This window comes from Lampris incognitus, chromosome 11 (genome assembly GCF_029633865.1).
Source record: "Lampris incognitus isolate fLamInc1 chromosome 11, fLamInc1.hap2, whole genome shotgun sequence".
Lineage (NCBI taxonomy): Eukaryota > Metazoa > Chordata > Actinopteri > Lampriformes > Lampridae > Lampris > Lampris incognitus.
This window is the reverse complement of record NC_079221.1, coordinates 9,962,322-9,975,115: the sequence shown is the minus strand read 5'-3', so window position 1 is coordinate 9,975,115 and position 12,794 is coordinate 9,962,322. Positions and strand designations below refer to the sequence as shown.

At 42.0% G+C, this 12,794-nt stretch overlaps 1 protein-coding gene across 1 annotated transcript in view; it reads right to left on the bottom strand.

Moving 5' to 3' along the window:
* col4a2 (collagen, type IV, alpha 2) overlaps window positions 1-12,794 on the bottom strand; it is a 99,456-nt gene that overhangs the window by 25,451 nt on the left and 61,211 nt on the right. The window contains exons 5-22 of the mRNA XM_056289853.1: window positions 11,748-11,882; window positions 11,623-11,667; window positions 11,418-11,534; window positions 9,334-9,402; window positions 9,205-9,240; window positions 8,490-8,543; window positions 8,328-8,363; window positions 8,137-8,178; window positions 6,484-6,555; window positions 6,153-6,197; window positions 5,951-5,998; window positions 5,817-5,852; window positions 5,623-5,667; window positions 5,048-5,114; window positions 3,495-3,599; window positions 2,028-2,177; window positions 1,842-1,913; window positions 1,220-1,371 (exon numbers count right to left, since the gene is read on the bottom strand). Of these exons, the coding sequence (XP_056145828.1) occupies window positions 1,220-1,371; window positions 1,842-1,913; window positions 2,028-2,177; window positions 3,495-3,599; window positions 5,048-5,114; window positions 5,623-5,667; window positions 5,817-5,852; window positions 5,951-5,998; window positions 6,153-6,197; window positions 6,484-6,555; window positions 8,137-8,178; window positions 8,328-8,363; window positions 8,490-8,543; window positions 9,205-9,240; window positions 9,334-9,402; window positions 11,418-11,534; window positions 11,623-11,667; window positions 11,748-11,882 (1,326 nt within the window). The remainder of the gene's footprint in view (window positions 1-1,219; window positions 1,372-1,841; window positions 1,914-2,027; window positions 2,178-3,494; window positions 3,600-5,047; window positions 5,115-5,622; window positions 5,668-5,816; window positions 5,853-5,950; window positions 5,999-6,152; window positions 6,198-6,483; window positions 6,556-8,136; window positions 8,179-8,327; window positions 8,364-8,489; window positions 8,544-9,204; window positions 9,241-9,333; window positions 9,403-11,417; window positions 11,535-11,622; window positions 11,668-11,747; window positions 11,883-12,794) is intronic.

The window sequence follows — 12,794 nt, the reverse complement described above, 5'->3', positions numbered from 1 at the left end:
AACTATTCTGTGTCTGATCCTTTCTGCAGAAAGCTCATTAAATTTCTATTTAATCTATTACACTTGCAAGACTCCTTATTTTCAGATTTCCACCACAGGTGCTACAGAGCACTGTACCACAAAACATCCATCCATCCATCCATTATCCAAACCGCTTATCCTGCTCTCAGGGTTGCAGGATGCTGGAGCCTATCCCAGCAGTCATTGGGCGGCAGGCAGGGCGACACCCTGGACAGGCCGCCAGGCCACCACAGGGTGCACACACACGCACCCACATTCACACTTAGGGACAATCTAATATGGCCGATTCACCCGACATAGTACATGTCTTTGGACTGTGGGAGGAAACCAGAGCACCCGGAGGAAACCCACGCAAACACGGGGAGAACGTCTAAACTCCACACAGAGGACGACCCGGGACGACCCCCAAGGTTAGAGTACCCCGGGGCTTGAACCCAGGACCTTCTTGCTGTGAGACGACAATGCTAACCACTGCGCCACCCTGCCACCCTACCCCAAAACAACCAGATATAAAAAGTTTCTTTCCGCGAACTGTCAGTCAAATGAACGCTTAACACTGTCAAATAAATCCAACCATTTTGTATATACTGTACTGTATATTGTATGTATACTGGTACACTCTGTCATGTCCATCTACCTCAGGCATGCATGTAAGTAACCTGCTAACATCTATTTCAGCATCTCTGATATATTCTCTGCACCACTGCACTTTATCACCTCTTATTTCACCTGTATAAGTCAACCCTTGTGTGTATATCTGAAGATTGTTGTGTTGTAGTGTTGTTATTCTATGTGAAGTACACTGAGAAAGCCACGAAACCAGAGTCATAGTCCATGTAGCGCAAACCTACATGGCCAATAAACATGATTCTGATTCTGACATATGTAGAAAAGATGATGATGATTATTATTATTATGTATTTATCACTTATCAGTTTTAATTATGATGTTTTTATCTCACGTTTATATACTAAGGACTCATTACACTGTAAATATGCAAAATGGCTTTGGACTTTGTTGGAGCAGAACTGTGGGAGGATCAAGTATCTGTTTGTTTAGTATGTGTTGTGCTGTTTAAAAGAAAAGAAAAAGAAAAGAAAAAAAAGAATGACAGGCGCATGACTAAAAAACACATCTTGTGTAGACCGGGGGTTAGAGTGGAGTTTGGTGTATGTTTTGTCTTTTGTTTTTTCCTTACAGGAAGTCCATCGTGTCCTTGTGGTCCTTCGTCTCCGGCGTCACCCTTCTGCCCAAACTCTCCGGCCATCCCATCATCACCAAGCTCGCCTGCCGGGCCGGGCAGACCTGGTATCTGGTTCACAACACTGCACTCACAGAGCCCGTGATCACCTGACACACACACACACACACACACACACACACACACACACACACACACACACACACACACACACACACACACACACACACACACACACAATCATACAATCACACACACAATCATACAATCACACACACAGGGACCAGCAAGAAATCAAACTCCCCTCTCTGGTTTTGTTGATTAATTAAATCCACCTTGGTGTGACTCCTCCACATGTTTTAGCAACTGACATTGACGTATTCTTTGAATTTTTTGCCTTTTGTTACGCTGTATACTATCTTAACCTTATGTGTAACTGATTTTGTATATGTAGTTATGTGAACAAGTCTACCTTGCAAAAAAGATTCTGATCTAAATGTGACCTTAACTATATAAATGAAGGATAAATGGGGGGAAAAATACACTCATCACACACACACGTCCTTGGTAAAAATGAAAGAATAATCTCTTTTAGTAGAAACACATGCCTTACTCTTACCTTTCTCTCCTTTATAACCTCCAGGGCCTGGCCTTCCCATGCTGCCTTCAGCCCCCTTGAAGAACTCTGCCCCTGTAGACACGCAGCATGAATTAGGACGGTCATTTTGTGAACAAAGAGAGTGAGTATCATGCAAGCACACACAAAAGCATACACACACACACACACACACACTTGCTAACTCACATGATCCTTTGGGCCCGGGAGGCCCTGGTCGTCCTGGGTGGCCCCTGATGCCCTGGGGTCCGGAAGTGACGGCAGGAATACCTGGCTCACCTTGTGGGCCCTTTTCTCCCTCCACCCCTTTAAAGCCTAATGGCCCAAATAAAGACCATACTATTGGAAGAAAAGGAAAATGAGTGAATTTTTTTTTTGTTTAGTTCAGAGTAAGCTGAGTCGTGACCTCGGGACACTCTGTTACAACTCTGAATAGTCATTTAAATAGACATTTAAATCTAACACAGGCATAGGTCTGGACATGACGCATGTCTAAATACAAAGATCACTCTGCACACCTCACTTACTTAATTGTTAATTATCTCATTATTATTATTATTGTTGATTGTCTTAATTAAGGTGCTACAGATAAAACATGAGCCGTAACCTGGAATACTGAACTTTCACACACAGTTCTATTTATAGGCAAACATTATAGATGTTCCATGATTAAAGTTGGCGTCCATTAAAGCTACAGTCCTGAAGATCATTCTTTTTTTTTAAACTAAATGACACCTGTGGCGATACTGCATCAGCGTTTAACCATTGTAAATACCAGAGATCCATTCAAAATTAAACAATGCTGTTGTGTCAGCATCTTCCTTGCGCTGGAAAAAAAAACAAAAAAAAAAACATGATGTTGTCCTATCTGTTGGTTAAGATACTCTACGAGGTGCCGTATCTGTTTGTTCACCACTACAACTTTGCTTCGTACACAAACTCCCGGCGCTAACTTATGAGGGGCTGCACAAGCCATAATATATGCTGGCCCTCTCACATACATACATTCACCTTTCACATACACATATATTTTCATTCTTACACCCACACATTTTTATTCTCATATTTATAATTTTAACTCACACATTCATACATTTTACTATTATTCTATATTTTATATTATTATTATTATTATTTTACTGTATTTATTTTATTTTAGAATGTATGTGTGAGAAAATAAATGTATGTGAAAGGAGAATGTATGTGTGTGAGTGAAAATATATGTATGTGAAAGGAGAATGTATGTACGGACAAGAATGAATTATGGCTTGTATGGTCCTTCATACTATAGCTGCCTTCTCTCCATTTAACTGCTATGGAGAAAACATAAAATGCCATATTTTCTCAGGAAAGTCCAACCATTACAATGCGCAGCGACAAAAGCGTCCATGATTTGGATATTTGGGGATTCGCTAATATCTTAAATACACTGGCAAAAGAAAAGTATCCAAATGAATATTTGTTTGCATGCAAATATTCTGGATAGTAACCTCAAGTTTGCCCAACAAATACATTTCTATTATAAATAAGCCAGCACATAAGTATTATTCTGAGAGACCCTCATCTTTATGCCCGAGATGGGTCTGTATTAACCACTGACATGTATTAATTGTTTTGACTCTGTTTTACCCCATTGGATAACTTTATTTAATCTACCTTGTTGCTGTGTTGCACTGGCAGGGAGTCCAGGGGGACCAGGGAAGCCTGTCTCTCCCACCGGGCCCCTCTCTCCCTGGGGACCCGGCTCTCCAGGAGGACCGACTGCATGAGCAGAATGATTAAAAAAAAGAAAAAAGGAAAAATCATCAGCATCTACACAACAGTGACCCGGAGCTGTGCTAAATGCTGCAAAGTGTGTCGCTACAATCCACAGAGGCTCCACTCCGCGGACTCATTTTCTTCCTGATGACCGAGCTCAGAGAAAATCTAACCAAGTTAACCCAGTTTCAGCATTTCTAATAACTGAACTGATCTTGACCAGTTTGTTTTAGTAAACACCAAAAATTAAACGAAATTTTGTTTAAATTGTGGTTAAAAAGCTCCAGACAACCGCTGTTAACACAGATGACGTCTGTGAGGTCGTTGAAACGATCAATATCTGAGCCAATAAATCAGTTTATGACAAATTACACTTGTTAAAAATGTAACGCTTGTGGTGTGGATAATAATCATTACAATATACCAAACAATATTCTTTTTTTTTTGGATTCCCCCCCCCCTTTTTTTCTCCCCCAATTGTATTTGGCCAATTACCCTATTTCCCGAGCCGTCCCGGTTGCTGCTCCACCCCCTCTGTCGATCCGGGGAGGGCTGCAGACTACCACATGCCTCCTCCCATACATGTGGAGTCACCAGCCACTTCTTTTCACCTGATAGTGAGGAGTTTCGCCAGGGGGACGTAGCAAGAAGGAGGATCACGCTATTCCCCCCAGTTCCCTCTACTCTGAACAGGCGCCCCGATGACCAGAGGAGGTGCTACTGCAGCAACCAGGACACATACCCACATCTGGCTTCCCACCTGCAGACACGGCCAATTGTGTCTGTAGGGATGTCCGACCAAGCCGGAGGTAACACGGGGATTCGAACCAGCGATCCCCGTGTTGCTAGGCAACGGAATAGCCCACCATGCCACCCGGTAGCCCCAAAAAACAATATTCTTTTAACAAATCCTGCTGTGGTTTATTATCCACGCAGTATATCTGGAGGGTTGGATTTGGATGGGTTGGATTTCAAAGCGCTTCTTTATCAATTTAAGTAATGAACACGATGCTAATAACTCCAAACTTCATAAAATACAAAGTCTAGGAGCCCAGGTGACATTAGAGCACTTCTTTTTATCCCTTTTCTTATATTAACTGTAATATCTATAACCTATTAACATCTCTCATTGACCACGGAGAACTATTCACGTCTTGGTTGGGTGTAAATAGTTTAATTATAAGTTAAACTTTCGAAATAACTCGTGCATTTGCTCACTTTCAAGTCCGTCATAGTAACGAAAGAACGTGTGTATGCTGGTTTCTTGTGAGCAAAATGTCATAAAATCACCACTAACACTGATTATATCAACAACCCCTGGTGAGGTTCACTTGTGTAAAAACTCCATTTTGTTAAAGCTGTTGTCTGCATTATTCAAATGACTAACATGTAATATCTTCGAATGAAAATCTTCGTTTGCATTTGGATTTATTAATCATTCATCATTGTACCAGTAGGAGGCCATGTCCATGATGGACGTCCTGATGCAATCAGCTCTCCAGGGTCTCCTCTGGTCCCCTGAAACACAAAACCTTATGTAAGTCTATGAGATTTCTATCGATGAAGCATCTCTGGGATAACAGCATCACTGTCGGTCAGATAAGACAATGTCACTGATGCAAGATCAATATCTGGCATGGATGATAGAAGCAAACAATTTAAACACTGTGAATTATTATTACTGTTATTATTATTACTATTGCTATTATTATCATTATTATTATTATTGTTACTATTATTATTATTAGTAGTAGCAGTAGTGGTAGTAGTAGTAATATAAAAGGAAGTAGAAGAAAATCAAAACTTTGTTTATAAAGAACTCATCAAAATAAAATTACAGTGTATTTGGGTATACAAAAAAAAACTGAGCAAAAAATGTGAACTATAATGTTAAACATGTCAAAAACCATACATTTCACTAAAATAAACAGCAGTCGTGCTTGAAAATAAGCATATATGATCATTTAAACACATAAAAACCTAAAAAGTATTTTTTTTAATAATAGTTTTGTAGAAGAACACTCACCTTCAGACCGTCTCTGCCACGTTCCCCCAGCTGACCGACGTCTCCCTGAGAGAGACAGGTGGGAAGACAGACAGATGTGGGGAAAGATGGGCCCATCAACAAACAAAAACAACGGCGCCATAGAATCAGACACGAATAATATACTTGAATTTCACAATGCATCCAGCATATCTCCGTTTCACATGCACACGTACCCGAGGTCCAGGCGGCCCATCTTCGCCGCGCGTGCCCTGCAACGACAAACCAAACACACCTCATTTGAAAAGGATGTCACCTGACAGGAAGACATACTCTGGCTTGGATGTATAGAGGAATGCTTTTTGCTGACCCGTGGTCCCGCGTTCCCGACCACGCCACTTTCTCCTTTGTTGTCCGCCTGCAGGAGACAGACGAGGAAGATGAGAAAGACGCGAAGACATGAACAAAAGAAATAACATGTTGCAATGTATTATGTGTTGCGTATGTGATTTTTTTTCTTTATATTTGTTTAGTGAGAGACAACGATGACAAGTTATGTATATATCACCTACCAGATCTCCCCTTTCTCCTTTCAGACCTTTATCTCCTTTCCATCCCTAAGACAATAAAATATAAATAAATGCCGTACCCGCTGTATAAAAGATATTAAAGTTTATAATCCTGCTTTATAGAAAACAACATATTCAATAGTGTGCCATTTACCTTCACAGATATTTCAAATTCCACTTTATAATAATCATCATCATTACATTTATATAGCTTTATATACTTTGTGTGTTTCCACATATTTCATCTTTGGGAGACTTCCCAGAACATTAAACAGCTCCAGTTTTGATAAAGTAAAGTGAACTAATCAGAAGGTCAGTTTTCTGTTGAACTGACCTGTGGCCCAGAGAGAGGTGACGTGTGGGGGTGAGTGGAGTTCCCTGGTGGCCCCGGCTCACCGGTGTCACCCTGTGGTCACAGAGGGAAATGCATCGTGAATCAGCCACATCAGAAAAAGAAAATGCACATTTATATTTACTTTTAGGTTTACTCATCTGCCAGATGCCTTTACCCAGAACAACTTACAAGAGAGTCATCAATTAGCAGATCCTTGTGTATGTATATCTGAAGATTGTGTATGTTGTGTTATTCTATGTTGAGTACAGTGTGAGAGCCACAAAGCTAGAGTCAAATTCCATGTGTGTGCAAACTTACATCGCCAATAAACACAATTCTGATTCTGATCAATATGAGTGTCAATGACTGGCATCACAGAGATCCTATCATGGTAGTACTACATGAAGTAGTAGTAGTAGAAAATTTGCTAAATAGTAATCATATCACAGTCATAATATATGAAGTAGCAGAAGAGGTAAATTTGCCAAGTAGTAAACATGTTATAGTAGTACTATACTAAGTAGTAGTAGTGGCAGCAGTACATTTTCTAAATAATAACCATATCATATTAGTAATATACGAAGTAGCAGTAGTAAGACAATTGATACATAGCAATCATATCATCGTAGTACTTGCTGTAGTGCAGGTTCTTTTGCTTTACAGTAATCATATCATAATAGTGTTATGTGAAGTAGTAATTGTACATTCGCTACATGGTAATTATATCATGCCAAGAGTGCATGTCATGTCAGATTCATTAGTGATCATAAAGAGGTGGTGAATGGAAGAATCCATAAACAAAGGAGATTTATTGACACATTTCAGTACCAGTACACATATCAGTATCATATCAACACCATAAGAGCGTAAAATGCCAAATGCAAGAAGAGGCAGGACACAATAGTAGACATCAGTAATATCCATCCATCCATTATCCAAACCACTTATCCTGCTCTCAAGGTCGCAGGGAGGCTGGAGCCTATCCCAGCAGTCATTGGGCGGCAGGCAGGGAGACACCCTGGACAGGCTGCCAGGCCATCACAGGGCCGACAAACAAACACACATTCACACCTAAGGACAATTAAGTACAGCCAATTCACCTGACCTACATCTCTTTGGACTGTGGGAGGAAACCAGAGCACCCAGAGGAAACCCACACAGACACGGGGAGAACATGCAAACTCCACACAGAGGACGACCTGGGATGACCCCCAAGGTTGGACTACCCCAGGGCTCGAACCCAGGACCTTCTTACTGTGAGGTGACCGCGCTAACCACTGCGCCACCGTGCCGCCCACATCAGTAATAATGGTGTCTAAACAGTGAGGGCACAATAGTAACAGCCAATGTCCGAGGAGTATTAGATGATTCATATTAGCGGCAAAATGCCACTAGAGACTATTTAAGGATTTAGCTTCAAGGTATGCCTGAAAGACAAACATGTTACACATGTGTCATAGCATGAGAAAGTATATAAAGGTGGACTACAAAACCTAATACTGGACCAGAGGAAATACAGAAGACGTGATTTGATTTAACAAAATCTAAGCCTTTAAAATGGCAAAAAAGTCGTTTTCATAAGATTCGCTTCATGGTATTGTAAAGGAACATGACTAATCGATGTAGAAAGATCGTAAAGCCACGGCCACTCACCCGCACTCCTTTGACACCCTTTAGCACTTTGCTCATGGCACCCTGTCGAGAAAACACAGCAACTTAAACTGCATCCTCAATGATTCAAGTCAACGTTCTTCACACATCACATGTCCTAATCAACCAATGTCCCTGCAGCATGTCTGCAAAACCACGCTCATCATGAACATGCACGTCTATTTCAACTTTACCTTTGGCCCAGGTGGCCCTGGAGGCCCTTGGGGGCCCTGTTGGAAGAGACAAAGAGGATCAAAACTTGCAGTTATGCACAGGATAACTAGCAGCAGGAACTCAGTGGGTCTGACGTTATGGTCAAGCTCACGCACACCTGCACACGATGCTTGCACACGTACCTTTAGTCCTGTAGCGCCTTGGGTGCCCACCTTTCCTATGTTACCCGGTTTGCCCTGACAAAAGAGAAAGGAAGGTAAGAGATGGGAGCACTGACTGGCTGAGAGCAAAAACAAGTCGCAATTAGACTGATATAAGGTCAAGTTATGAATGAGGCTGGTGTTTATCAGATGGTGTAATATTGATGTGACTGCTTTACACATTATACATGATTTTTTTCCCCTCCCCAATTGTATCTGGCCAATTACCCCACTCTTCCGAGGTGGTCGCTGCTCCACCCCCTCTGCCAATCTGGGAGGGCTGCAGACTACCACATGCCTCCTCTGATACACGTGGAGTCACCAGCCGCTTCTTTTCACTTGACAGTGAGGAGTTTCGCCAGGGGGACGTAGCGCGTGGGAGGATCACGCTATCCTCCCCCCCAGTTCCCCCCAGGTGCCCCGACTGACCAGAGGAAGCGCTAGTACAGCGATCAGGACACATACCCACATCTGGCTTCCCAACCGCAGACACAGCCAATTGTGTCTGTAGGGACGCCCAACCAAGCCGGAGGTAACACGGGGGATTTGAACCTGCGATCCCTGTGTTGGTCGGCAACGGAATAAACCACTACGCTACCCGTACGCCCCCTCATCATACATGATTAATTGACATGATCTGATCATTTTGCGGCATCGCCACAAATGAGCGACAAATTCTCTGCTTACACAGACTTACATTCGATCCAGGGTATCCTTGTGAACCTGGATGACCCTGCGGGGAAAAAGAGACGCATACAGAATGATTAGACCACAAAAGCCGTCTTATAAAAACCAGGGATAATTTCTGAGATGCGGTTTTCCTCACCCTGAAACGCTCCATAAACACACTCAGCTCCAGAGAATCTCCTTTCTCTCCCTTTCTCCCTGGTTCACCCTGAGAAACAGAGAGACAGACAGACATGGGGATGGAGTGAGAGCAGGGGAGAGAGAGATACAACAGATAAAGACAGGGAAGCGACCAACACAAAAGAGAGAAAAATGAGAGAGACAGAGTCGAGTATGTTTAGTGGTCTCTTACATGTGATTAAAGCTCTTTGCACACAACCCCAAATATTTCATCTGTTAAAGAATGCAAAATAAATAAACACAACCTTACATTTCGTCCATTAAGTTAACACATCAACTCCAAAAAGGTTGTCCGACATAATCATAAATGCTTTCAGAAGATGTTCTGCATTTTTCACATCCGTCAGTAAACTCTCAAGAGATTTTGCAGAGTTGTTGGACCATGATTTGAAAAAATGCATATGAAAAATTCAGACTTGTTGTGCAAAGGCCATTACAGGATTTTCTTTTTTTTCCCTTCTCCCCAATTGTACTTGTCCAATTACCATTTTTCCTAAGCCGTCCCAGTCGCTGCTCCACCCCCTCTGCCGAGTGAGGAGTTTCACCAGGGGGACGTAGTGCGCGGGAGGATCACGCTATTCCCCCCAGCCCCTCCCCCAAACAGGCGCCCCGACCGACCAGAGGAGGCGCTAGTGCAGCGACCAGGACACATACCCACATCTAGCTTCCCACCTGCAGACACTTCCAATGGTGTCTGTAGGGACGCCTGACAGAGCCAGAGGTAACACGGGGATTTGAACCACCGATCCCTGTGTTGGTAGGCAACGGAATAGACCGCTACGCCACCCGGACGGCCATTACAGGATTTTCAACACAAGCTAAGATTTATACTCAAACACTGGGCGGCGTGTGCAATGCATTAACACTGACATGTTCGTGGTTGTTTGCCTACAAATTCAGATTTATATTTTTACCTTTTTTTCATCTAGTATTGTTTAGGGCGGTGACGGCAGGACGTTTTAATGGTAGGATAATCATACTGCTCAATGTTATTATGATTTCTGGTATATCATGGTATTTCAAGCTACGACAGAAGTATCACACAAAGTTTACAACTTGATCTGTTGACTGTGTAGCTCTTTGCAGGTTTTCATACGATTTCAGCAGAAAAACAAAATAAAACTGAATATAGTTCACTCCTTGCAGTTGTATGTTTAAATCAATATCCACATATGTAAAAAAAAAACGACAAAAAAGAACGCATTACACAAGCGCTGTATCAATAATTGAAATATTCTCGCTAGTTTAAAATGGTCATCGGAAAACAAAACTGTCGGATCAGCAGCACTAATGGGGAACGCAAGCGAACAATTATCACGCTATAAACAAGACAAACACAAGAAACAGCCAATTAGCAAAACATCCCAGGTCCAGAATTATATGATCCAATCTGGGTTATGTAGACATTTTAGCAGGATAATGCCTGAAATAGTTTTGTCCCTGCATGAAAAAGCTTTTGTTCTGAGATTTACTATCACATTATATATAATCACATTAGGCTTGCGATAGTGCTATGTAATTATATGATATTATGGTATGGTACTATCATACTGTTATATTGTCACACCCTTAGTATTGTTTTATCTTTCACACTGTGTCATGTCCATGTGTCTATAGTGTCAGTTCCTTTGTACATCGCTACTGTTAACAAATGTTTGATATTTGTTTTTAATTTTACTTATTTGATCTTACTCTTATTCCTGCCTTGTCTGGTTTTGTTTTTGTTTTGTATTTTGTGAAGCACTTTGTAACATTGTTTTAGAAAGGTGCTATATAAATAACATTATTATTATTATTATTATTATTATTATTATTACTTTGCTTTGCTACCAGATACCAGATAAGTGTCATTACGCAAACAATCAGCAGCGGTTTTGTGTTTATAGACATGAGTGGCACATTGCTGTGATTTCAGAGGTTTGCACGTCTGCATCTCTGAAAGCCCTTTGCAAGCCACAGTCACCCAGAAACCCTTTTTCTCCGAGCTGCTGTGCAGAGACGTTCACGTGCATTTATAGAAAACAGTTTTACTGTCATACGTACAGGATGACCCTTCAGGCCGTCATCGCCCAGTAGCCCTGGTGTCCCCACATCTCCCTGTGTGCCGTTACAGCCGTCCGCTCCTGGCTTCCCCCTGTGCCCGGCTTGTCCGGGGTGGCCCTGTAGAGTGGATATGACATGAACACAGTCAGAGCAGGTGGCCAATAAAGTTCTCACATGGTCAGTTTCTATTGTCGGGGAGACTTACAGGAATGCCATCTGCTCCAGAAAACCCAGGGACACCGGTCATTCCCTGTGGTGTGAAGAGAATCACGTGTTAAACAAAATGAACAGTCTGGGAAATTACTCTCACAGCAGAGGACCGAATCTCACCACAGCTCCTTTGGGGCCAATGATCCCTCCACGGCCCTGGTCACCTTTCTCTCCCTTCTGTCCTTGGATTCCTGGTTCCCCTGATCTTCCTGGTGGGCCCTGGGCCCCCTGAGGACCAAGAGGCCCTGGCTGGCCCTGATATAAGAGAGGTGGGGGGAGTGAATTAATGTGCAGCCAAGCATGCGATACATTGTAATACACAACAACCAGACATAGAACACTGGCCCCCTATCTAATCCATCATTTGTGAGAATAAATGTCCTGTATATTTTAGCTTTACCTAGTAATGTAGTAATGTGTGTACAATATTTATTTAAAAAGCTAGACCTGCAGCTAATAGGGTCATAGCAAATAAAGAAAAAAAATCAAACTCACCTGTTCAATATCATAACTCGTTAAAGGGAACGTTCACAGTGGTAGCTATCAACTGAAGACATCAAAGCATCACAACAAGGCAACCAATCCTAAATCTGTCCCAGACTGTTTATACATTTACAGTCACAAGGGGGAGTATACCTTTCCTTTAGCGAGACCTCACTCACTCCTTTATGCTCACTACCACCACCTTGTGGCCATATATTGAACATACAATAGGTCGCTAGTGGGATAATATTGAGGAAGATAGATAAGATAGACAGACAGACAGACAGACAGACAGACAGACAGACAGACAGACAGACAGACAGACAGACAGACAGACAGACAGACAGACAGACAGACAGATAGATAGATAGATAGATAGATAGATAGATAGATAGATAGATTGATTGATTGATTGATTGACTGATTTAGAATTTATGTATTTCCTCATGTGTTTGAAAGCATAAATCTGGAGGTCTTTAAAAAGACACATTTCGCCCTAATGTCCATGAAATGACCTTAGACCTGAAACTGACCGCTGGTCCTGTTCATCTCTGTGATCAAGGTTCTCACATCAGTAAACAAGTTCACCTTCACAACTATCTATATGTACACATATACACATCCATACAGTTAGACAGGGCCACACAGGTACTACCGCACACTAGCTTCATGCATGACATGTAA